At 45.8% G+C, this 25,392-nt stretch overlaps 1 protein-coding gene and 1 long non-coding RNA gene across 2 annotated transcripts; one reads left to right on the top strand and one right to left on the bottom strand.

The window, feature by feature from the left end:
• The first annotated feature begins 151 nt into the window (after positions 1–151).
• On the top strand, positions 152–24,124 carry LOC128850908 (uncharacterized). Its single transcript, XR_008448141.1, has 3 exons — positions 152–1,212; positions 13,974–14,053; positions 24,002–24,124. It is a non-coding gene; the product is annotated as an uncharacterized LOC128850908 (long non-coding RNA).
• Positions 1,740–11,631, bottom strand: LOC104055481 (cytochrome P450 2D17). The gene is made up of 9 exons (XM_009556607.2): positions 11,216–11,631; positions 8,721–8,892; positions 7,837–7,989; positions 7,036–7,196; positions 6,736–6,909; positions 4,762–4,903; positions 3,955–4,142; positions 2,858–2,999; positions 1,740–2,730 (listed from the first exon to the last, which is right to left on the bottom strand). Exons 1-9 carry the CDS (start codon positions 11,426–11,428, stop codon positions 2,552–2,554), a joined length of 1,524 nt encoding a protein of 507 aa, XP_009554902.2. The 5' UTR covers positions 11,429–11,631; the 3' UTR covers positions 1,740–2,551.
• Positions 24,125–25,392: the final 1,268 nt, after the last annotated feature.

Genomic DNA, 25,392 nt, shown 5'->3' on the forward strand with positions numbered 1-25,392 from the left:
TGACTGGTCACTGCGGGGTGGGTGGGCGCGGCATACACAGGCCACGCCCACAGGCACACGGATATACCCGCCCCCCGTAGCATCTGATTGGTCAAACAAGAGCCAATGCTCGGTCACTGCGGGGAGGAGGAGCCGGTGCCGTTGCCGGGCTGCGGGTAAAAGGGGTCTCGAGCTACTGGGGAGTGTCCAGGGGAGGGACCTGAAGTCGGTGGAGGCTGAAGTCGAAGTGGCTGAAGTCACTCGGTCTGTTCAGCCTGGAGGAGACCAAGGGGAGACCTCGTTGTGGTCTGCAGTTTCCTCACCAGAGGAGAAGAAGGAGGAGCAGGCGCTGAGCTCTTCTCTCTGGTGACCGATGGCAGAACCTGAGGGAATGGCAGGAAGATGAGCCAGGGGAGGTTTAGGTTGGATTTTAGGTAAAATTTCCTCACTCAGAGGGTGGTGGAGCACTGGAACAGTTCCTCAGGGAAACAGTTCTAACGTCCAGCCTGATAATACTCAGAAAGCGTTTGGACAATGACCTCAGAGACAGGGTGTGAATGTTGGGGCTGTCCTGAGCAGGGACAGGAGTTGGACCCAATGTTCCTTGTGGGTCCCTTCCAACTCAGGACATTCTATGATTCTATGGTGACACCTGCCACCTTCTACCCCTCAGGCCCTGCCGCTGCAGGGTCACCTCCAGGTGCTGCCACAGAGATGGTGGGAGGCAGGAGGCTGCAGGACGCTTCTCAGCAGCAGACACACTCACAGTACCCCCTCCTTCTCCCTGCGCTGTGACAGCACCTGCCCTCGGCTCCCAACAGCAGCCCGTTAGCTTTTACAACCAATTTTGCCTTGGAGATGCTTTCCGCTTCCCAATTAACAGTGTTACATCTGTATTTTGCAATGCTCTGTTTGTTCCCTTTTGCCTCCAAGGCACTACGCCAGCTGATGCTTGCACACACAGACTGAATTCCTTTCAGTGTGTTCTTGCATGTTAGAACACTGTGCTAGTGCAGGTGAACCCACGCTTTGTCTCCAAATAACCGACTGAAGGATTTATGCCTGTTTAAAGTTTAATTCACTGAAAGCTTCTTTTTAAGAACGTGTATGTTGGTAACTATAAACCCAGGCATGTCCCGTTCAGTGTCATCAAACCAACCAGAAAAGAAGACTGAAAAGAACTTGCGAGATGCTCTAAGATGAGATGTTGGCTGCAAGGAAAAACTTTGTCAAGTGAGTGTCTGCGGCAGGTGTGTGAGACAAACAAAGAGGAGGGGTGAGAAAGAAGACTCTTCATATCACTTTTAATCTTTCAGATTATTTTGTAGATGAAAAGCATAAATGTGCAATCGCTGCTGAAGTAAATATCATAACAGGGTTATTTGCATAATTCACTAGCACAGCCTTCATAGCTTGCAAGATTGCTATTAGAAAATCGGATGTGAATGTGTGCACACACACTCAGTTTCAGAGATGTTATTTTTAGTAATGATTATGTGTAGAAGCTTGTTTATGCTATGGTCTTTATGCTGTGTGGCTAATCCATCCCTTTTTGAGTCCCAAACTTGCCCAAGAGCTGACTTTTTGTAAAGTTGAAAAAAAAAAAAACCAAAAAACCCAGCAGTTTTCTAGAGCTATTTAGACAGGAAAGGGTAAATCTGGACACCAGGATTCCTCTTAAAAAATATTTACCAGAATTTCTGTATTTCACAAATGACCTGCTTCTGTGGCTGAAACACTGAACAGATTATCTGTGTACTCCTTGATATTTACTCGTATAGGAAGCATAGAGTAACATAAGGGTTGTCAGGCATTTGTCTGGATTAAAATTGACATCCATTGGGTATAAATTAAGGTATTGCAAGGTGTGTGCAATAAGTAAGCAATAAATAGGATGGGAAGAAGGGGATGTGTGTTTATCGGAAGGTAAGATTTTTCAGGAGCACTGCCCTGAAATGTCACCTTGTCGTCGGAGCTGAAGCTCTCTTCCTGCCCACCAACAGCTCAAGCCGAATCAGCTGATGGGCAGTGGATTGTTTTTGCAGGAACCAAGCCAGAGCTGGACTGCCGTGAGCACCAGGCAGAGGCACATGATGCTGTGGGACGGCACTGCAGGGAAGGCAGAGAGGCTGGATATGCAGTGGGGCTAACAGGGAAGGGAGCTGGTCAGGAGTACTTACAGTTTTTTTCCAAGTTCTTTTTCGCTCCTAGAATAGACAAGACCTCAGGATAGTCTTGTATTTCTGTAAACTAGTTCATGGCTAATAATTCATTCAGTAACCGTGTGCTCAGTGAACTGCTCTGTGACCAGTGAGAGCCCAAAGTACAGCAGAGCTGGCTAATTAGGTCTTGCAAACTTGAGCATCATTTTTAACTTGCTGGGACTGTTTGATTCAAGATCTAGGACTGGAATTAAGCTAAACTGTGTATTGTGTCAAATCCTTACTGGGAACATCTGCACAGACTTGAGAGGTCTGGAGTAGAACCTGGCAGGATCCAGTCTAGACCTGCAACATTTCTGACAGAATTTGCTTTGGTGGTGGCCTCTGAGCTAAAGGAAAGCGGTGTGCACTTATCTTGGGACAGCTTTCAGCTGGTATGGGTGCGGGGTGTTTAAGAAGGAAAAGTGACTATCTATCCGTGGCCGGGGCTGGTCCTCAGGGAGCACAAAGGTGAATTTCTGCATGAGAGTGGTAAAGAAAATAAAGAGCTCCATCCTAGCCAGCTGTTCTCCCAGGCAGACACGGCGACCTGCAAGAGAGGGAGAAGAATGCACCTGTGAAAAAAAGGACATTAAAGCACACTGGAATCGCTGCGGGAGCGATCACCCCTCCTGCTTTGCCTCTGACTTGCAGTTGGATCCTCAACTCAGATTTACCTGCTGAGAAAGGCAGGAAGGCATCTGGTTTCACAAATCGTCCGTCCGCATCTAGAAAGTGTTCGGGGTAAAACTCATTTGGCTTCTCCCAGACTGACTCATCCTTCAGCACGGAAGACAAATTTGTGATGACTGTTGTCCCCTGCACTCCTCAACAAGAAGAAACAACTTATGTGAGAACAGCAGCACTGTCTTGGCACAACGGATCAGTGCTTGTCCCTCTTTGGTCCATATCTCCCATCTCATAGTAAGCATCGTTTCGTGCTTCAGAATAAGGCACCAATATATACTTCTGTATATTATTTAAAACAGCAGTAAAGCAGGGAATTTTTCCAATGACAGGTGGTGCCTGCCTCATGTTCTGAAGGATCTGAACTCCTGCAGTTTGTATCCTTACAAAGACCATTGCATGCAAATGCCATTTTCATGGCTATACAGTGGAAACAGCCTCTGCTTCTCCTGCACTTGTTTTATAGCTGGAGAGAAAAAGCTGACTGACAGACTTCAAAGCCCAACTTTTGCAGAGGCCATGCAAAATTGCAAAGATTTCCTGTTTCACGTCAGTGTTCTAAACTAGACGAGCTATCGCAAGGCTAAAAAAAACCCAAAACCTTGCATTGCTTTGCATGCGTTACTTGCATTTGCATTGCTGCCAGTGCTGCCAGGGGAGCAGCCTGTCACAATAGCCTTGGATTGAATGCCAGTGGCATTTGAATAGCTTTAGAGATTAGAGTTTTAACTAGGAAAGTCAGTCAGCTGGTGTTGTGTTCTCTCCTGTGCCTCCAGAGAGCCTGTTAGGCTCCGTTACTTTCTCCTTTCAGCACAAGTAGAGCAGTGGATGTCATAGCTCATTGAGAGGAAAGCAAATATTTGCACTGAGCTGCAGCTGCAGTTGGGTTCCTATATAACCAGCACAAACCGGGAGCACAAATGTTATCATCTGCCTGGTCTTAGCATTTTATAAATGTCCTACTTCAGTTCTCGCCATTGACTGTGATTTGGGGCTCCAGGTGCAGAGTTATGTGGGGTCCCTCACACCCCAGGCCTGGCGTCTGCTTGGGGAGAGGATGCTGCATTGCCTATCTGGCCACGGTCACCTTCGGAATGAAGAAGCCTTGCAACTCGGTGTCCCGATATGTCATGTGAGGTAGTCCAATAGGAACGACATCCCCGCAGCGTTGCACCTCATGGATCACAGCATTTGTGTAGGGCATGCTCCCTTGGTCCTCCATGGTGGGTGATCTGTCTCTGCCAATCACCTTGTCAATCTCTGCATGGACCTTACCTGAAAGCAGCACAACTAAGGAATTAGTGTGCCCTTAGGTAAGCAGAAGGAGCTGGTACAAGCTGTACTAAAGCTAGTGCTATGAGATTGGCAGACACTGGGTGAGAGCAGGACAAGCAGTTACAGAAGGGAACAGAAAATAGAGGGGAATGCATTTGTTTTCGGTTGCTCAAGAGCCATCTGTATAACTATTCTTTGCGTACAGTGTCTTTAAGAAAAGTTTAGTCACTCAACATGCTAGCTTACCCCTCCCCTATGGGGCTGGAAAGGGTACCTGGGCATGAAGCATTAGAGAATTAAAATAGATTAGGATCTCCTCCAAATATCGGAAGGTGGGTACTCTGGCCACTGGATTCTCCAAGCAGCCTTCAAAATGAAGGAGAGAGCAAACTTGCCCTTCCAACTCCACTCATTTCATCAGGGCTTCCCCCCTGACGCTGAGCTCTGCCAGAACAGCTACGTCTGAGATGGGTTTCTCCCGAGTTCTGCTAGATCAACAATCATCAAAGCTGTTCCTCATTGCAGAATCCCCAAACCATGGAGAGCAGATGTTCAGCCTCCTTACAGAAAATGAGGGTTGAAGGGAACACAACACACCTCTTCCTGTCCTCTTACTTACTCTGTACTTCAGGGTAGAGAAGCATGTACAGAAATGCCCACCGGAGAGTGGTGGAGGTAGTCTCAGAACCAGCTGTAAACAAATCTGCAGTCACCAGACGAAGGTTGTTGAAGTGGAAACCATTCTCTTCAGCCTCCTTACCCTGTGGTAAGCAAATTTGTGGAGAGCAAATAAGGGAGTGATTTGAGCTGGGATACTTGCTAAGCAAGAAGACTGTTGTTCCAGAGAAGTACTGAGAAACACTAGATATGTTTTTGCTGACCAAGTTCACTGGAGAGTAGAGCACAACACAGACAATGGTCTATGTATATACTTTGTTAACCCAGTTACCTCCCATATTTGAAGGTCATCAGTCACCTCTCATGTCCTGCAAGATGAACACTACACCTGCCTTCAAGACAGAAGCAAATACCTTGTGCTCCCAACTCAATCAGACAGCAGGCCCCTTCCACTTGCCAAAATATCCTCCCCTAGAGGAGGTGGAACACAGTTATTCAGGTTTGGTGGGATCGTAAGCCCCACGCAGTAGAGAGGAGGCTGCATTGATGTGGCAAGTGCAGAATTAACAGCATTTTGAAGGGTCTGTTTATAGGTTTGCACTACAGATTCTCACTGCTCCTGCCCTGCTATTTTCTTCCAAACAAACAAACAAAAAAAACCAGGGTATCATTGCTGCCTATTAGGTCTGCAACACCAATTTCAGCAAAACTGGTCTCTCATCCAAATGCTAATTGAGCTCAAATTTGTTAGCACATGAGATGTGACAAGCTCTCTGCATGAGTTCATCTGCTTGTCTGTTCTAATCCTCTTTATACTTTGCTTTCCTAGGGACTAGCTTCTGTTAAGTTATTCTGTGTATTTTGATGCTGTTGTAATATGGATAGCAATTAATAAGGCATTTAAGACTCAACTGTTATTCCAATAAAAGATCTCTGGCAAGGGAGCTACGAGGCTGACCTGACCAAAGTTAACCCAATAGAGGGATTTATCAGACTGGCTTGTCAGGAGACCTTAGTGACCAGAAGAGAGATGTGACAAGAAGCAATGTGGTCATATCCACCCCCACATAGTACTGCTCGGTGCAGAGTAACATAGGTCACGTTGCTCTGCCCGTGCGAGCTGCGGGGCCTAATGCATAGACTAGAGGTGCCCGGCGCCTGCAGCACAGCAGGGCTTGTTATGCGGAGCAGCAATCCAGCCTGAGGACTCAGATGGCGGAAGCAATTCGCAGGCAGAATTTGCTACTATTGCTCAGCTGGCACTTGAAATTTAGTGAATCCATGTGCAGAAACATATGGTGGATGGATGGGCTGACACAGTACCTTTGATTTTTATACTGACTTCATGCCTGACTGAATCAAAGAAAAGACTCTTTTTAATTTCAGTGTGGTTCAGATTTAGGCCTTCAACTTGATCTGGTTGGAACTAGTTCTTAGCCAGCAACTCAAAGACACACATCCTGAAGCAGATGCTGTCTTTCCAAGTCATAACGTGGTTTAAAGGCAGGCTACGGACTGGGCAATGATACCAAAAAGGCAGTCTGTTGCTGCAGTTTTGCAACTGATTTTGAGAGGCCAGTCATTAAGGCATTGATGTAAACAGAATCCTACATGTTGACTTGTTGCATGGTGCAACCTTAGAAATATTAGTGAATTCTCAATTATTGCCCTTTTAATGCCTTGAAAATGGTGTAGGCTGGATAGAAGGGGGTAGCTAGACTCTGAGGGGAATGTGATGATAGAAAATGGGAACGAGAACAATGCCAGCAGTTTATATGGCCTTTTAAAACAATAAAGGAAGCTACAGAATGAAGAAGTTAATACCTTTCTTCTCAAGATACAACATGGAAGGGAAAAGTAGGAAATTAATAAGAGGTTTTATACAGCTTTATGACGAAAGTCAGCTTCTGTGAACAAGCTTAAACAGGCAGAGAAATAGCCCCTGAAACTTGATGTTCTGCTGGTGTCACCCTACCTTCTCCATTTCCTTTAAAAACGCATCAGTGAAATCTCGGATGTGAGCAGGGTTCCAAGTCTCCATATGCTTTTTTATGAGCACATCTACGAAGTCCATTACCCCCTTTTGCGCTTGAAAGACTTTCTGTGACAGTCCTGGGATGCGTGACAGAATGGGCACCACGTTAAGAAGCTAGGATGTCAGAACCAGAGAAAGAGAGAAGATATTATGTGATGCAAAAAGAAAAATAATGAAAACACAATGCTCTCAAGCAAAAGAGGGCAGCGTCTTACAGAACATATTATGCTATTGGTTTACCTGAGGCAGGAATCCAGAATCTTCTTTCAGGGCATCTTGAAACAATTTTAACAGCTTCTTGAATGCCTCATCACCGTAGTTAAAACGCTCTCCATAGACAATGGTGCAGATCACGTTGCAGACTGCATTATTTACAGCACAATGTATATCAAAAGGGCGACCTAAAAATGGAAATGGAGACCAAAGAAGCTGAGCAACACCAGGGTGTTGAACCTCAGCTGTCAGCAACAAGAAAACACAAATGCATCCTTGAAGCCTTCAAGAGAAAATGCCCCCAAACCACTCAATGTACAAATGCATCATACTAGGAAATGAAGATCTCATCTCCTACTACTGTTTGTTTGATCTTTGTTTAAAGGAGAAAACTCTGAAGCAAAACTGAGTTGCATAGTGGTTCTGTGACTGGACAGATAACACTTCGCTTTGTGTCTTGGATGACAGGCAATCTGCTATGCAAACTCCCAGATACATTTTTACTGGATATGGTAATATGTTCCACTAAAATTCATAAAGCTAATAGTTACCCAGCTCTGGGAATAATTGTATTTTACCTCTTTGTGTCTCTTTATTTCCTATTTGTTTCCTGCTTCAAATATATTGGTATTACAGTAGGACCACTAGGTAAAGTAGAAGGGGCTTCAAGGTCGAGCAGGGTCACTATTACATTTAGACTAGCAACACTGCATCTGCTTAGAAAGAGAGCACTGCAATCAGCTGAAAGTGGTTGTAGTAGTACTTCTCTCTCTGCATCACTGTATTGCCTTTTTCTATGATTTCCCCATTCTTCTGGATATGACAAACCTTCTTCATCATTCACTGCAGAGCACAGAAATCTCGCTTCCTCCACCAATCGCTCCTCCAAGGGTTTCTTTCCCATCCCAAAGTTCCTCAACGTAGAGAACGTGAATTTCCTTAGCTCCTTCCAGGCGCGCCCATATCTTGCGAAAACAATCCCTGCAGTTATGAATAAGCAAGAAATGACAGGAGCTCTGACCCACACATCAAGCAAAGATTGCTAGAGAAAAGCAAATGTGAGCTTGGAGGTACAGGTCTGTGTGACCAGATGAAAGAGTCTGATCTTGTACAGCTTGTTCTTACAGCAGTTCTAAAACCAGATTACTGCTCCTTCTAATGCATGTGCACGGCTAGCAAAAGTACACGTGGGATTCAATGACAGCAACAAGTGCTGTTAAGGATAAAGGAATCACTCTCCCAAACTATTTAGCTTTGCTCCCTTAGTTTGTGTGAACTGGGTGGCAGCTTGCGCCATCGCATAGGAGCTGAGGCTGAGAGGTTTGGGCTGGATGCTGGATAATATTTGGTCTTGGAAGAAAGTTAATATTTTTTTTGTGATGACAATGGCAAACACATAGTGTGCGAGCAAAAACACTATTCACTGGGTGTTGGGAGCTTCCAGCTCCAACACTGACAGGAAAATTATATCACTGGTAGTGTTCCAACACTGCTGAAAAGGTGTGTGATAGCACCTAGAGCTCTACTACAGCCACTAAGGGGAGCCCCCTTTTCATCAAATCTGATTTTGTCACCACCAAAGGGTGACAGACATACAAGTAGATTGACCAGAGGTTCACAAGAAGGTGGCACCTTATTGAGAAAAATCTTCCATCTACCCAGTCCCTTTTGTGCTAGTGCCAGTGGGGATTATCGGTTTCCAAGGGACTTGCCTTCAGACTTGACTCCGTAGCCCAAATGTTCATACATTGCAAAGTATGGCCGGTCAGCAATGTCCTCTGATTTGTGGACCAGGGCTTCCTTCACTGATTTATACCCATTCAGTACTACCAGGTTGCTCCAGCAGTTCTGGAGGCTGAAGACATTTCCAAACTTCTCACGAAGCTGTCAAGATAAAAAAGTACATCCCTGAAAATAAGCTGAATGTGACGACAAAAATATCACCATAGCCTTCCTTAGAGCCTTTACTATTTAGTGATTTTTTAGGTGCTTTTATCAGGAGACCTTCACCTTTGTCTTTGCTGAGCCACAGCTCAGAGTGTGCCAAACAGCAGCAGAAGCAGCGATCCATTCTCTGTGAGTGGAAAGATTTAGAATTAATCTACCCTGGCCAAACTGTTGCTATGACCATAGTGTAAGTAGCTTGGATTTTGTTTAAGAACATACGGGCAAGGACCTTTTTAGAGGTTTTTCAAATGCTGCATGTTAAATTATTTCCCAACACTTGTGTTTGTTTGGTTTTTTTTTTATCTGAAAGATCAGGCAAGTTTTGTCTGCCTCTGCTAGAAAGAAATATTGATGATAAAGTGATATATATATATTTTTTTTAATATGCATTTGTTCCCAAAAATCCACCCAGAGCATGGTTCAAAGAAACACAGTAGGAAGAGGCAATTCCATACTGGAGTTTCAAGTCAACTTTCTCCCTAAAAGGAGCATAGACATCTCGCAAGGCTGGTAACTGCCACACAATCTCCATCTGCTGTGATCTGTAAGAGACATAATGCTGACAGCAGGATGGTGGAACAGGTAAAGCCTGTCAGCCATACCGCTCACCATGGGAGTTTGCTATGGAGTTAAGCCTCCTCCAGGTAGACAAACACTTTGATTTGATACAGACTCCTGGGAAGGCAGGTTTATTAATTGTATTTAATTTTCAACTTCTGATGGTTCTTATCTTCTTCCCACCAGTAACTATAAATCATTACGTGGCGGGAAAATAGCTTGTAAAATTGTAAAATTGCTATCCTTTATCAGGGAGTCAACTGATTTTTACCTAACCATGCTTAAATGACAAATCTTGCCTACTTTGGACTTCTGAAAGAGACAAAGTAACATTCACATTAGATTTTGATCATTTACCTTAAGTCTTTAACTTCTAAGTTTTCTTCTTTTTGTGCTAAATAAGATGATGTTGTTAGAATTGGAGAGGGAAATAAATAAGGCTTTTAATCCCACAATATCTATTCTTATACTTTGTCTTTCATAAAGGCCTAATTTTGAAATTCTGCTGCAATTTTACCCTAGTTTGTCTAAAACTTTCTATGTAGATGACCTGAAATGAGGTTTCAAGGGGAATGAAGAAGGGAAAGGAAGAAAAAAAAAAGAAGCAGCATTGGTTTTATCTGCGTTTTACACTATCTGTACAGCATTTTCTGTTGCATTTTTTTTTAGCCTTGTGATCTGCTTGCATTTTTCTGTCTCATTCTGACAGGACTCTCCTGCTAGTCAGTACTACTGAATAAAGTGCCCACGAGCATGTTGTTGGAAGACAGTGCTGTAGCAGCAATGCCCCACAGATTGTGCTGTTCTCTTTCTTTCTGTCTTCCGACTGTTAAAAAGCTAAGTGCCTTCATTTCTGCACTGTAGCGATGCAAGGAATTGAAGTACTTGAGACTATGTTTGCTGTGGGGTTGGAGTGGGAATTAGCACTTTACTGGCACTAGAACAACATCATTAAAAGCGATTACTAGTCAAAATTGTGGTTAACACGACCCTGACGTGATGTGATTTGAAAATGGCAATCTTTTGGGCTATATGCAAGCAAATAATACAAATGCTATATTTAGTGTTTCCATTTGGCAGATTTTGAACAGGCAGCTGAACAGTGCTGTCCTAGAGAAAAGGCCTTTAGAATCTGCAAACTGAAGCACAAACCCCCTGTGTTTTATCTGCTGCAAACTGTGCCGTGCTTTTGCTTTAAGAAAAGCTGAGCCCTGGCTTTGAATGGGACTGGGGAGATTTTGGACAAGCTGTTTATTTTCACTGCAACTGCCACGTGCCTGTAAGGGTGTGCGAGTAACTGCCAGAGAAGTCTGACATTCCTGTAGCCGCATCGCAGCCCTCAGATACTTGTGTTTCTTCTCTTGTTTGTGCATCTCCCTGTTCCCTTCTCCCACACCTGCCTAAATTTCAAGTTGGTGGCCAAGCCTGCAGCAGAGCAAACATCACCCATCAATGGGGGCACAACAGGATGTCCCACTGGGATTGGGATATGGAGGCTGGTGAGGGCTGGTGTGTGATTATTAATTTATCTTTATGGGCCAGGTCAGCGTCCTTAGGCAGTGACTTATCTCATCCTGGACTTTGGAGAGGGCATCGCCCTTCGGCTCTGTGCAAGGGTAGATTGTGCCAGGGCACCATCCTCACCAATCCTGGGCTCATGCTTCATTTGAGGGGCGCTTCATCGCGGGGGGCCAGCACTTACCTGCTTAAAGGAGAGGAGGGGGTTTTGGAAGTCCACATATAGCATGGTCCCAATGAATGGCAGCGACACTGGGCCGGGGGGGTAACGGCTCCACTGCCTCCTGCGCTTCATGAAGTCAAGAAGTAAAGTAAAGACTGTAAAGAAAACTCCCAGTACGGAGATGTTGCTCCAGCTGGGTGACAGCTGGGACCCCAGCCACAGGAGCAATGACATTTCTATTTCTTGGTCTTCCTTTTTTTGATCGGAGACTGTTTCTGCTTCCTTTTGCCTTCTCCTCTCCCTTTCCTTTCCCTCTCCTCTTTCACTCCTTTCTCCAGGCAGTTGCCCCCTCTTTTTCTTGCTTTCTCCTCTTTCCCACACTCTCTTCTGTCTCCCTGTTTCTCTCTCCTTGCAGTAGCCAGCCTGTGAATGTGCACTTGGCTCAAACTCGAAGCTCCTCCTCTGCCCAGCTCAGCCTTGGGGGAGTGGTGATGAGGGTCATCCCTACTCTTTCTCCTCCTCCAAAGCCAGAGCTCGGAGGCTGCCTTGTCCTTGGTGGCAGCTCCTGGGATGGCAACCTCCATGAGGTCCAGATGTTTGGGTGCCCTCTCCCCTAGCCGAGGTGGGATTGCAGCTCACAACAAGCAATCCACTCTTGTGGGATTCTTGTGGGGCAGTTTTGAAAGAGTTTGTTTATATCTGTGTTGCCTTCTTGTTTGTACAGACAACTCAAAGGAGGAGCAGCTCCCAAACAAAATACATCAGGGTTTCTGTTTGCAAGACTCAGTATTTGTTCCATTGGAGCTTGAGAAAGTGCAAGTCATACAATCATGGGATCATAGGATCATAGAATAGTTTGGGTTGGAAGAGACCTTAAAGCCCATCCAATTCCAAGCCCCCTGCCATGGACAGGGACATCTCCTACCAGATCAGGCTGCCCAAGGCCCCATCCAACCTGGCCTTGAACACCGGGAAGACCTATAGGGCATCCATGGCTTCCCTGGGTAACTTGTGCCAGTGGCTCACCGCCCTCATGGTGAAGAAATTCCTCCTTATGCCTAGTCTAAATCTGCCCCTCTCCAGTTTGTACCCATTGCCCTTAGTCCTATCACTCCATGCCCTTGTAAAAAGCCCCTCCCCAGCTTTCCTCTAGCCCCTTCAGGCACTGGAAGGTTGCTATGAGGTCTCCCTGGAGCGCCTTCTCTTCTCCAGGCTGAACAACCTCAACTCCCTCAGCCTCTCCTTGTATGGGAGGTGCTCCAGCTGTCTCATCATCCTTGTAGCCCTCCTCTGGACCCGTTCCAACAGCTTCATAGCCTTCTTATGTTGAGGATTCCAATACTGGACACAGTGCTCCAGGTGGGGTCTCACAAGAGAGGAATAGAGGGTCAGAGTCACCTCCCTTGCCCTGCTGGCCACGCTTCTTTTGATGCAGCCCAGGACACAGTTGGCCTTCTGGGCTGGAAGCACACATTGCTGGCTCATGTGGAGCTTCTTATCGATCAGCATCCTCAGGTCCTTCTCTGCAGTGTTGCTCTCAATCACATCATCCTCCATCCTTGAAACTGCATAGTGAAACTGCATACTGCCCCAGCCTAGGTGTGGGACCTTGCACTTGGCCTTGTTGAACCTCATGAGGTTCTCACAGCCTCACTTCTCCAGCCTGTCCAGGTCTCTCTGGACACACGATCTGTGACATCGTGTCCTCCTGGTATGGCAACTGCACTGCTCAGATTGGTGTCATCTGCACACTTGCTGAGGGTGGACTCGATCTCACTGTCAATATCATTGATGAAGTTATTAAACAGCACTGATCCCAGTATGGACCTCTGAGGGACACCACTTGTCACAGATCTCCATCTGGACTTCAAGCCATTGACCTCTATTCTCTGAATACAACCATCCACCAATTTCTTATACACTGAATAGTCCTCACATCAAATACATATCTCTCCAATTTAGAGAGAAGGATCTTATGGGGGACCATGTCAAAGGCTTTACAGAAGCCCAAATAGATCACAGATCATAAGTCCGTAGAAGTCAGGTAAATCACAGATAGATCACAGACAGCCTGTTCAAGCTTTCCTTTGCAGAAAGCACTTGTTACATAAATTAGCCTAAAATGGTGGCCTTACGTTTCTGGAAATAAAAGTCTTTTATCCCACTCCAAATATCAATCGGCCTGATGACCTTGATTTTGGTATAATACAGCTCAGCTATAAGGGAGAAAGCACATGCATTGCAGGGAGCCTTGCCTTTCCAACCTTTGGGGCAGCAGAAATGCGAAGATGGTTATTGAGACACAGTATTTCCTAAAGCAGCACAGCTACATGCTTCTGGCCTCACTGCCCTTGGAGATCAATAAAACTCACCCTTATTACAGTTAATTCTAGTTAAAAGGAAGCTGAGATCAAACTGTGAGATCATCACAGTTTGATCTCAGCGTGATCAGAGGAAAGCTCATAATGAGCAATTGCTGCAACAGCGATGGAGAGCTCAGAGTGCAAAGTGTTGCACCTGCAAAGACTGTGCAGTCAGCTCTGGTGCGCAGCCAGGGCCTCAAAATGCCCCTTGCCCCCCCCAAAAAAGCACCTAAACACCCATCATCTGTGTGCAGAGGTCCCCACACTGGAGTCTCTCCTGCATGTCCCTTATGAAAGCATCATGACTCAAGGTTCATCTCCAGGGTCTGTAAACAAACGTATGCAGTATGGGAAGCAACCAGGGGAATTGCTAGCCCCCCCCCAACTGCTGAATTATGATTTCTTTTGGATTACAGAGACATGGTGAGATGGTTCACATGACTCGCGAGCTGCCACAGGTGAACATAGTCTCTTCAGGACAGACAGGCTGCAAAGGGTAAGGAGTGGTGGTGCTTTACACGGAGGAACGACCAGAGTTTTGCCATGGGACAGGCAATGAGCCGGTTGGGTGTTTGTGGGCAAAGAGAAGAGAGCAAGGCAATACAGGCGATATCGTTGTAGGTTCTCACTACAGATCAAGGAGAGAAAGTCAATAGAGCCACCGCACACAATTGCATGCCTTAGGTCTAACACATGGATGTACTTTAACTGGAATGGCTACATGGTCAGGCCAACCCAGGTGGTTTCTGGAGCATGCTGAAGACAATTTATTGATACAGGTGGTCAATGACACAACAAGGGGAAATGCTCTGCTGCATTTGCTGTTAACCAAAAAGGAAGAATTGGTCTAGGACATGATGGTCAAGGGTAAGATTGCCTGCAACAGCCATGAGGCCATAGAATATCAAATCATGCAAGAAGCCACCATGATAAATAGTATTACTGCCTTTGCCTTCAGGAGAGCAGATTTCACCTTGTTCTTGCTTAGCAGGACCTGAAAGGGAGCTGCCCTGGAGAGCAAAGGGGTCCAGGAGAGCTGGTTGTTCTTTACGGGAAGCCTCATCAAAGCATGAGAGCAATGCATGTCATTTATTACCTTGAAGTTGGCAAAACCTTTAACACCATTTCCCACAGTGTCCTTGTAGCTAAATCAGCAAGGTGGAGACTAGCAAAGTAGATGATAAAGTGGCTGGATGACTGTTCAGGTCATGGGGCTCAAAGAGTGGGGATCAGCAGCACAGAGTCCAGCTGGTGATGTCTCTTGGGTATCTGTGCTGGGGCTGATAAAGTTTAGCATGTTTATTGATGACCTGGATAATGGGACAGAGAACACTCTTAGCAAGTGCAGCCTGGGAGAACCAACAAGAGCTGAAGTATGTTTGCAGAGCAGTCTGGGAGTTTGTTTGCTTCTGAGTTGGCTTTTGGGCTTTCAACCGGTTCTACTGTGAGGTCTTAAGAGGAGAGCTGCAACAGTCCTGTCCTCAGTGCACTGGCTTGAGCAGGAGGTGGATGAACGCTAAAGGTGATCAAAGGGTTCCTTTCACACTGATTTTCATGACTCATGGATTTTCATGACCCATGGAATCAGATGACAAACAAAGAGATGGGAAATGTTAGTGGGCATTTCCTGATCACTCCACTGATAAAATGATGTTACCCTGCTGTTTTAAATTGATTTTGCATTCCAGACTTATGAACTTCAGCTGAAAAATATCCTCCTGGGTTCTTTCCTTTTTGCTTTTCTTGGCTAGAGCCAAAAGCTGTTGGACTCTCATCATTCGCCTCGGGGTGATAAGAAGGATGGTTGATCAGAATTCAGGAGGCAGATTTACTTTTCATGAACATTGCCTTGGGAGGCCACCAGATGAGTAGCTCTTCAGCTATTTTCCTTCCTTGGGCTCGGCCTTGATACAAGGTGACAAAGCTGCAACTTGAGAAATGCACCAGCCTAAGGAAAAAATACTACATGCACATTGTTTACACCTCTCCAAAAGGTCTCTGGGTAAATTATCTTTTTCTCTACCCCGTTCAGGCTATAAACTAGGTAGCTCCTCCACTTTTGGCTGGTAGCAAGGGCTGCCATTCCTGCAAGGGGCTGAAGCGAGTGTTAGAGCTTTGGTAATTTCAAAAGAACAGTTTTCAAATCAAGCAATGAAACAATAGTCAACAAATCTCTTACTGAGAGTGAGAAAGAGGAAAGGGTAATTAGCCTTCTGAAGAATGAAAGACATTCATTTACATTTCTTTTCAATACAGTAATATTTTGAGTGTTTTTCAAGTCAGAGGAAAAAAAAACCCTCTAAATCCATACATATTCATTTTAGCTCACTGAAACCCCGCTGTGCTGGGCTCACGCCTTTGTGTGCAGCCAATTAAGAGATGAACTAAGTGAAGTTATGGAAGTAACAGACAACTCCTATTCTTTGAGTGGAGAAGCTGCAATACAAACAGAAAGGCAGCCTTAAGAAAAAGCTTGTTAATATCGCATCCAGAAGTAAGGTAATGCAAGAGGTGCCTGCAAAATTTTAATTGAGATTTTTTTGTCTATGTTATATTCCATAGGGTCATCTTTAATTACCATCTCATGCTCTTTTTCCTTTCTGAAGGACCTTCCATTCAGGGCACAGGATAGATGATGATTATTTACTAATCCAGTTTTAATTATATTATACTGTTCGGCTTCAAAGCCTGTTCTGTCACTCGCTGTCTGCACCCTGTCCAGAAGAGTGGACTTTTCCGCAGTGGTCATCAGTGACTCTGTGGGCTCAGAGCAGGCAGCCTTTTGTACCCACAGTGTCCCTCTGAGGTGCCACCAAAGGAGACAATGGAAACATAATTCCAAATGACCTTCCAAGTATTGGTATCTAAGAGGAAAAGCCTAGAAGCTGGGTTTGACAGCTCCTGAATACCACACACAGCTGCCCAGGTCCTGTGCCCAGCTCCCAGATGGAGTTGCAAGTGGCTTCTGCAGATCTTCCTGCAGGAACACATTTGGCACCCCAGACCTGAAGGTCAGAGGTTAGTGCCTGTTTATGAAAACTGCTGTTTCCGTAATTACCCACCATCACAAGCTCATTCTTTCACAAAGGTGCGGTGGAAACCTTTCAATGGCCAAAGGAACAGTAGATGCCCCATCCCTGGAAACATTCAAGGTCAGGTTGGATGGGGCTCTGAGCAACCTGATCTAGTTGAAGATGTCGCTGCTCACTGCAGGGGTTTGGACGAGATGACATGGAGAGGTCCCTTCCAACCCAAACCATTCTCTGATTCTGTGATTCCTTCTCTTTCTTTGCCTCAATACTGAAGCCAGCCAGGAAGTACTGGTCATGTTATAGGAATATTTCCTTGAGCTTTCAGTAATTTTTCATCCAGTTCCCAGCAGACTGTCTGCTTCCCCCCTAACACTGTTAGATGGATCCAAACCTCAGCAATGTTTCATTCTGGAGGAGCAAAGCCTCTTGCAACAGCACGAGCGGTCAGTGTGAAGCCTGCAGCTCTCTTTCCCTGGCTGTCTATCTCCCAGGCTAGAGCAGAGCTGGGGCTGGTGGAGACCCTACAAACCTTTCCTCTTCTGAGCCCAGAAAACATGGTCTTCTACCCAGTTCCACGTGGTTTTGGTTCTTCTTCCACCTCCTTTTTTTCTGCCCACCATCTTTTGCCTGTTTTGTCTTCACTCAGGCGACCTCTCCTGATTTTTTTCTGTGCTGGAAGGGAGCAAGGGGAAAGCGGAGGAGACCAGCTTCACACTTGTCATTCACCCTTGCCAGCCTCCGGCAGCCAGCAACAACCACCACCTGCTCTGTTTAGGCATCTCTAGGGAATTTTAGCTGAAAAACTGAGAACTCCATCAAGCACACGCAAACCGGGTTTTCGAGTGCTTGTAACACAGCCAAGTTTGAGCACAGTTTGAGAGAGCTGGTGCAATGTGTCTTCCTAACAGAAAGTTGCCTCCTGCCAAATTCCACGTGTAATGCTTCAAAGCATTAAACTGAGAGAGGAAAATATCGCCAGAAATTTTTCTAAGGGGTTAGGAGAAGGTCAGACAAACAATGGATTTCTAAGAACGATGTCAGACGTTAGAAAGGGATTAAAATTTTTTTGGCTGAACATTCCCAAACAAATTTAGCCTGAGGCACAACCCCAGCTTGAGAAATTTTAGTCTCAGCCAGTTCATTGTGACTTTTTTGGCCTTCAGATGGATTTTTATACGTTGGAAGTACTTCCACAGCCTTAAGATGGACTGTGCTAACAGCTTGTTCATAATAAAGCAGTCCGCAGAACTGAAATAGCCAAGTCTTTCATAGTTACTGTTACTATGACTTACTGCCAGCCTTCCCACATTGCAAAGAAATCTGTTCTTCAGGCTCTTCTTTAAATTTCCTGCGGCTTCTTACTTTTTTCCTATATCCATCACAGCAGCTCACCCATTCCTAAAACAAGTCTTGGTGGGACTTTGCTTTTTTCACCCACCCTATCCCCATACATTTCCCTCGCTCTTAAAGGACTGTCTCTCTGAACTCAATACCGAATATGAGGTGGGTCTCAGGCCTCATTTTTACTCCAAAGAGACAACTTTACACTGGTACTGTAGGATGTTGAGGGGTCAGGCTCTACTAATTGCTGTGAACGCTCTGGCAGCGTGTAGTCGGCATTCAGATGAATGAGAAGTTTGTTTTCCGAAATAAGTTACCCCCAGACAAGCTTCAGATACTAAAGGCAAACTCAAATAAGAGCAGAATGGCTCTATCTTTACTTGATACCTGACAAAGCTTGAGAAGATATTGAAGTGATCTTGCACATACCCATAACACTGCCCAGTAAAGGTTTTGTACACCCTAACCCTGGTATCCTCTTCATGTTTTAACTGGTGCTAAAGCAGAAAACAAAACAAGCTGTCTGGGTTTTCACTAGGCTAATTGTTGAGGTTCAGGTTCTCCTGCAGGCCTTAGTTCCTCAGGCTCAGACTTTCCTCCTGTTTCTCTAACCTGAGTTAGCCAAATGGAGCTCAGCATGAACCATTTCTAACCCCAGGATGGAGAGATAATGAATCAAAGCGTCGCTTTCCACAGGTTGTGGTACCAGTGCTGGTCTAAAATGCCTCCTAAAGGTACTGTTAAACCTCTGTGATGCAGCTGAGCTCTGGGAAGATGTCTGCTCTTTCAGAAAAATGACTGGCAGTGGTTCCCTTGACTCACACTCTCCTGCAAAACTGTCAGAAAAATATGGCTTACGCCCCCGATGCCACAGGCTGTTGATTTGTCTCAGCTGCTGGTTTTGGTTTCTTGTTCTTTAAGCTTCTGGAGAGCTGTGAATGTATCGCATTTCTTTTGATTTTTTTGGTTTAGTACTGCTACCATGTTTTTTTTTTTTCTTTGCTGAAATGGGAGCATCCAGGGGAATTTTGGACAGAGGTGCTGGCTTTCCTGGAGTGTGAGATCAGCGAGACATCTTTGAAAATAATGAGGTGATTAAATCCAGGTTTGAAAGCCAAAGAGACAAAAGCATCTTGGTATAGTTTCTTCCATTGATTTGACCTGTGAGAGGCAAGCACTCAGCTGGCTGTTAGCTGAGCTTCCTCACTTGTAAAATGGGTTTAATGAGGCTGTTTACCCAGTGGTGATAAAGCATCTACAAATCTAGTTGCAAAGTACATTAATGAGGACTGATACTGTAATGATTACATAGCAAAGAGGCGGACTGCCAGAGATTTCAGAGTAAAGGTTAAAGAAACATAAAACATTAATTTGAAGATTCGCTCTTGTTCCAGGGAACATGTAGCACTGATCGTTTTCTTCTGGCAGAGGGAGTATTTCACAGGCAGTGTTTTCTGCCGTTTCTATGTGTTGGAAGGATAGCTAGGGATGCTGATTTTTCACAGTCAGGGCCTCAATTCAGTTATTTATGAATAAAAAAAAAAAAAAAGGGGAAGCTAATCTGGCTAAAAAGAAAATTGCATTTTTCTCCTGTGCTTATGGCACTCAGGAGCAGACAAAATAACCTTGGTGATGCTGTCTCCTAGTAGGTAAATCAGATTTCAGGTTTCAGTGATAATTTTTTCTTCTCAGTCCAAGCTCATTAGCCTGTTTCTAATGGCTTCTGAACACCCCTGGCTGCCCAGGAAAGCATTCAGAGCTGCGTGTGTTCTGCACATCTCTGAAAGAAGAGATAAAGAGAAGCATTACTTCTAAAACATACTTGCTGTTACAATTTCCTTAGATTCAAAAATAGTAGAAGTGATTCTGTGTTTGTATCACCTTCCTCCCACCTTGGTGGCTGCAATTGCTCCAAAGGAAAGAGTAGAATCACAGAATCATTAAGGTTGGAAAAGCCCTCTAAGATCATCCAGTCCAACCATCAGCCCAACACCACTGTGCCTACTAAACCATGTCCTGATGTGCCACAGCTACATGTTTTTTGAACACCTCAAGGGAAGTAGACTCCACCACTTCTCTGGGCAGCCTGTGCCAGTGCTTCACCTCTCTTTCAGTAGAGAATTTTTTCCTAATATCCAATATAAACGTCCTCTGGTGCAACTTGAGGCCATTTCCTCTAGTCCTATCATTTGTTACTTGGGAGAAGAGACCAGCATCCACCTCTACAACCTCCTTTCAGGCAGTTGTAGAGAGCAATAAGGTCTCCCCTCAGCCTCTTCCAGACTAAACAAGCCCAGTTCCCTCAGCCCCTCCTCATAAGACTTCTGCTCCAGACCCTTCACCAACAAAAATATTCTTGTTCTGGTAAAGAAGTACATTATCTACTTTGTCTTTGGCTCAGATTCAATCCTTGCAATAGCTGTTTATTAACCTTACACGGCACCAGGCACAGGCATTCACTACTGCACGGCTGGGCACGTATCTTGCAGGTGGGGAGATGTACCTGCAGGTCGGGCACATCATGGGCACGTGTGAGTCAAGCAGCAGGGACAGCCTTGGAGACATGATTCTGCCACAGTAAAAGCAACAGGAGCCCAGCTGGCACCCCACAGGTGGTCCCAAAGAGAGTGTTTTCCATCCCTGCAGCAGGCTGACGGATCGTCGTCTGACCACTAAAAGCCACGTGGCTTCTCCTGGTGATCTGTGAAAAACAAAAGACGCCCCTGGCTTTGCTCATTAACAATCTGGCACAAACCCAAAAAGTCTCAATACTCCTGTCTTGCTCCCAGGCACTCAAGAAGCCACAAGGGGCAGGAATTAGTGATAACAAAGGAAAAAAAACCCAGTGACTGATAGAGAAATCCAAAGAGAGAAGGAAGGTAACAGGAAAGACAGCATGTCGCTGGGAGAGGCACATGTACTGGCAGGCAAGGCTTAACTGCGGAAGAAAATGGGATTCATAGAATAGTTTGGGTTGGAAGGGACTTTAAAGATCATGTAGTTCCACCCCCCTGCCATGGGCAGGGACAAATCCCACCAGACCAGGCTGCCCAGGCCCCATCCAACCTGGCCTTGAACACCTCCAGGGATGAGGCATCCACAGCTTCCCTGGGCAACCTGTGCCAGTGCCTCACCACCCTCATGGTGAAGAAATTCTTCATAAAGGGATTCACTGGGTACAAACTGATGATTGTTCTGTCAAGCAATTCCCCACCGCCTGAATTCTGCCCTTTGTTCAGCAGTCCATTAAGGCAGCAGTGGATGATGAGCTTACAGCAATTCTCTTGGGAAACTATAAATAACTTTAACAGCAACATTAAAATGTACGTTTATCCCAGCACTTTTTGCCCAAATGATTAATCCACTTAAAATGAAAATGCACAAACATGCAGTTTTTATGATCTAAAACCTCTGTTAATCATTTCCAAGAGCCCAGTGTGTTTGTTGTTAGGGTACAGGGTTTATTATTTTGCTGTTTTCATGAATAACACAGTGTCAAGCTCTCGTTAGCAACTTTTTCATGGTTTTATCTGCACGTTTTCTGTCAGTGTAAACAGTGGCTTGAACACAAGTCAGCATTTCGGAGTTTTCATCAGTGTGTTGGAAGCAGAGGATCGCTGTGTTACAATGATAGTGAAACGGGTTGTTCATGTTTGATTCCTGTGTGATGCTCCTACAGATAGTTTACGCTTCACTAATCCGAATGTGCATCGGAAATCAGAACATATAATTTTTTTTATGAATCAGAAATTCACAAATAACTGATTTGTTTTGTAATATTGGCTCAGTCAAGCTCACAATTTGATTAATAACAGCGGGAGTGTATGTAGTGAAATAGAAATTAGAAATGATGAAAATTCAGGCAAGATCTTACTACGGAGTGATTATCTCGTTGGTTAACTTTGCTACTCCTTCCCAAATGATCTGCAGACTACTCTTGCCAACAGCAGTTGCTATATTCTCATAGCAACTGTACAGAACAAGTTTGTTTTTCTGTGTTCATTTTTATGTTTTCTACAGCTGAACATTATAATTGTGGTTTGTGTTAAGAAAAATTACATGAGAAAAACCACCTGCACTCTTTTACCCATGGAGGTTTCCATAAGCAGTGGTCTTTCCACGGGCAGGAGGAAGGACTGTAGGTGGTGGCTGCAAGGAAAACTGAAAAGGAATGTATTTGTGTTTTTTAAGCTGGCCGAAAGATGGAATGGATGCTTAAAGATATGGGGCTGGCAAGCGGTGGATGGTGAGTGAGAGAGAAATGACATGGGAGGCATCTGGGCCTCCGGTGGTCTCACCCTGCTCCCCTCCTCCCGATGGCAAAACCCAAGCTCCTTGACATAAATGATACCTCCTCACCTTCAGAAAAAGAGCAGCTTCTTAAAGCTGGTGTTTCCCAGGTCCCACGGGGACAGCTGCTTGGCCGCGCATCTTCAGCTAAAAGAGGCGTCACTGAGCACCAGCAATGTGCAGGCTCTTGGTGAGCCAGCCGGGAAAAACAAATGTTTTTGTGGTGATGATATTTTAAATTGTTGAGCTGCTTAAAAAAATGAAAACTTGGAAATTTTGAAAGCCATGCTACGTACAACCTTAGTCCTCCTATGTATGGAATACTGGCACAGCGTATGTGAATTAACACCATTCTGCAACTCCCTTCTGATCTGTGTTACTTGGTTGGATGGTTGTATTCAGAGAGTACTGGTCAGTGGCTCCAAGTCCAGATGGAGATCTGTGACAAGTGGTGTCCCTTAGGGGTCCATACTGGGACCAGTGCTGTTTAATATCTTCATCAATGATATTGACAGTGAGATCGAGTGCACTCTCAGCAAGTCTGCGGGTGACACTAAGCTGAGCGGTGCAGTTGCCACACCAGGAGGACACGATGTCATCCAGAGAGACCTGGACAGGCTGGAGAAGTGGGGCTGTGAGAACATCATGAGGTTCAACAAGGCCAAGTGCAAGGTCCTACACCTGGGCCGGGGCAGTATGCAGTTTCACTATGCAGTTTCAAGGATGGGGGATGATGTGATTGAGAGCAGCCCTGCAGAGAAGGACCTGAGGATGCTGATCGATGAGAAGCTCCACATGAGCCGGCAATGTGCGCTTCCAGCCCAGAAGGCCAACTATGTCCTGGGCTGCATCAAAAGAAGCGTGGCCAGCAGGGCAAGGAAGGTGATTCTGATCCTCTATTCCTCTGGACCTCATCTGGAGTATTGTGTCTAGTTCTGGAATCCTCAACATAATAGGATATGGAGCTGTTGGAATGGGTCCAGAGGAGGCTACAAGGATGATGAGACGGCTGGAGCACCTCCCGCATGAGGACAGGCTGTGATAGTTGAGGTTGTTCAGCCTGGAGAAGAGAAGGATCCAAGGAGACTTTATAGAGACCTTCCAGTACCTGAAGGGGCTACAGGAAAGCTGGGGAGGGACTGTTCACAAAGGCTTGTGGTGATAGGACATGCAGCAATGGGTATAAACTGAAGAGAGGCGGATTTAGACTAGACATAAGGAATAATTTCTTCACTATGAAAGTGGTGAGGCACTGGCAGAGGTTGTCCAGGGAAGCTGTGGATGCCCCATCCCTGGAGGTTTTCAAGGCCAGGTTGGATGGGGCCTTGGGTGACCTGGTCTGGTGGGAGGTGTGAAGGGTGGAACTAGGTGATCTTTAAAGTCCCTTCCAACCCAAACCATTCCATGATATTCAGAAAGAGGGAAAGGCCTAAGAAAAATCCTTAATTACTTTATGCTCTTTATTGCCTGTTCCAAAGTCTAGAGCCTTCAGATTTATCTTCACTGTGTTTTGAACTAAGGCCTTTGTAGTCAGGTTGAAAATTCAACAGCCATCTTTGGTGTTTCCTGTTTTCCTATGCATGTCATAAATTCGATAGGGAAGGGCACCTCCTGGTCTGACAGCTTTGGGGCAGGCGGATCCCACCACCCGAATGAAATCTCTGGAAACAAAGTCCACGTGGGTCAGTACAAGCACACCTTTCTGCTTGTGATGCCCAGAGGGAACAGCAGAAGGAGAACAAGCTGCCAGCCACAGCCAAGCTGTCTTCTGCTGTCTCTAGGTGTGAGAGCTGCTGTGGACCACGCTGCTGTCTCCCAGATGGTTGCTCCAAGGAAGCAGTTTCAGATCCTCAAGCCAGCAGTGCCGAATCTCAAAGCCACACAGTGCAGGAGTTTTTATCCAGGAGCCCAATGGGTAAGGAAAGGCTACATGTTCCAGAAGCCAATGAACAGCAAAATTTGGTCCCAGAAAGTGTTCAGAGTGCAAACACAATGCGCAAACCCATTTGCACCCCTTATTTGTTGCTGACAGTGGGTAAAAAGAAGCATCAAGCCCTGAGCTCTGGGGCACAGCCCAGGCTGGGACGAGCAGACAGGCAGCAGCGCTGTCACCCACCTCTGCACCCACTCTGACAGAAACAGGCCTGGTCCAAATCTCTTCTGGGAGAGAAAAATGTCATCTTCTGCCTTGTTTGCTCTCGCTCTGGCCTGCAGATTACAAAGGGTGGTTTCTCTTCAGCCTGTAAAATTAAGAGATGCATGCAAAGATCTTGGCCGAAACCCCTCCATAGCTTTCCTTGAGAGCCAATGGAGCAGGTGCAGAGGTCGGTGAGAGGAGGGAAACCACTTTATGCCATCCTCAAAATGCTATTAATGGCCTTTGGTTGGTCCCTGGTTCCTCACCCTCTGTCCTCCAGCTTGATTTACGCATAGTTTTTGTTTGAGTATGAATCTGGAAAGCCTTGTGGCGGCAGCACAAGTCAGCCCTCCTGCCTGGTACCCCGCAGCACAGACCCGGGCGGCGTGGGCCGCAAGGACTAAAAGCCCAAGGGCTGAGAGGCAGCAGTGATCCAAGAAGCACTGGGTGAGCAGGCAAGCAGAGAAGGGAGCAGAGAGAAGTAGGAAAGGGAAAAGAAGGGAAAGTAAACACTTTCACACCCAGCACACCAAGGTGAATTTTGCACCCCACAGGATTAGATGGAGAGGGTGTGGGACCCGCGATTGCTACACAAGGTTGAGATGGTTCACCAATCTGTGCGGCAGCCGTGCTAGTGGTGATGGAAAGCCATTGCCACCTGACGTGCTCCGCAGAGTGTACGGCCTGGGGGTTTGGTCCCATTTTCCTCAAGCAGGCTGGGCTTGATGGAAGTCAGGCTGAAAACCTTGCGTCTCCAGAGAACATCAACCCAAACATCAGCCTTGCAGGGAAAAATCAAGTGAGGAATGGCAGGGAGTTTCAATTAGAAGCTGCATTGGAATCCACAGGAAGAATCATAGAATCATCATAGAATAGTTTGGGTTGGAAGGGACCTTTAAGATCATCCAGTTCCAACCCCGCTGCCATGGCAGGGATGCATCCCACTAGATCAGGCTGCTCAAGGCCCCATCAATCTAGCCTTTGACACCTCCAGGGAAGGAAAGTAAGAAGTAAGGCTTTGAAGGTGGAGGCTCT

Source organism: Cuculus canorus, chromosome 1, assembly GCF_017976375.1.
Source record: "Cuculus canorus isolate bCucCan1 chromosome 1, bCucCan1.pri, whole genome shotgun sequence".
Taxonomy (NCBI): domain Eukaryota; kingdom Metazoa; phylum Chordata; class Aves; order Cuculiformes; family Cuculidae; genus Cuculus; species Cuculus canorus.

Excerpts from the sequence above, each read along its gene's own strand:
- LOC104055481 (XM_009556607.2), bottom strand. The coding sequence starts at position 11,428 with ATGTCATTGCTCCTGTGGCTGGGGTCCCAGCTGTCACCCAGCTGGAGC. Across the intron at positions 7,990-8,720 it reads CTACGGAGTCAAGTCTGAAG|GGATTGTTTTCGCAAGATAT; the intron begins GCAAGTCCCTTG and ends TCATAACTGCAG. Across the intron at positions 7,197-7,836 it reads TGCAGTGAATGATGAAGAAG|GTCGCCCTTTTGATATACAT; the intron begins GTTTGTCATATC and ends TTCCATTTTTAG.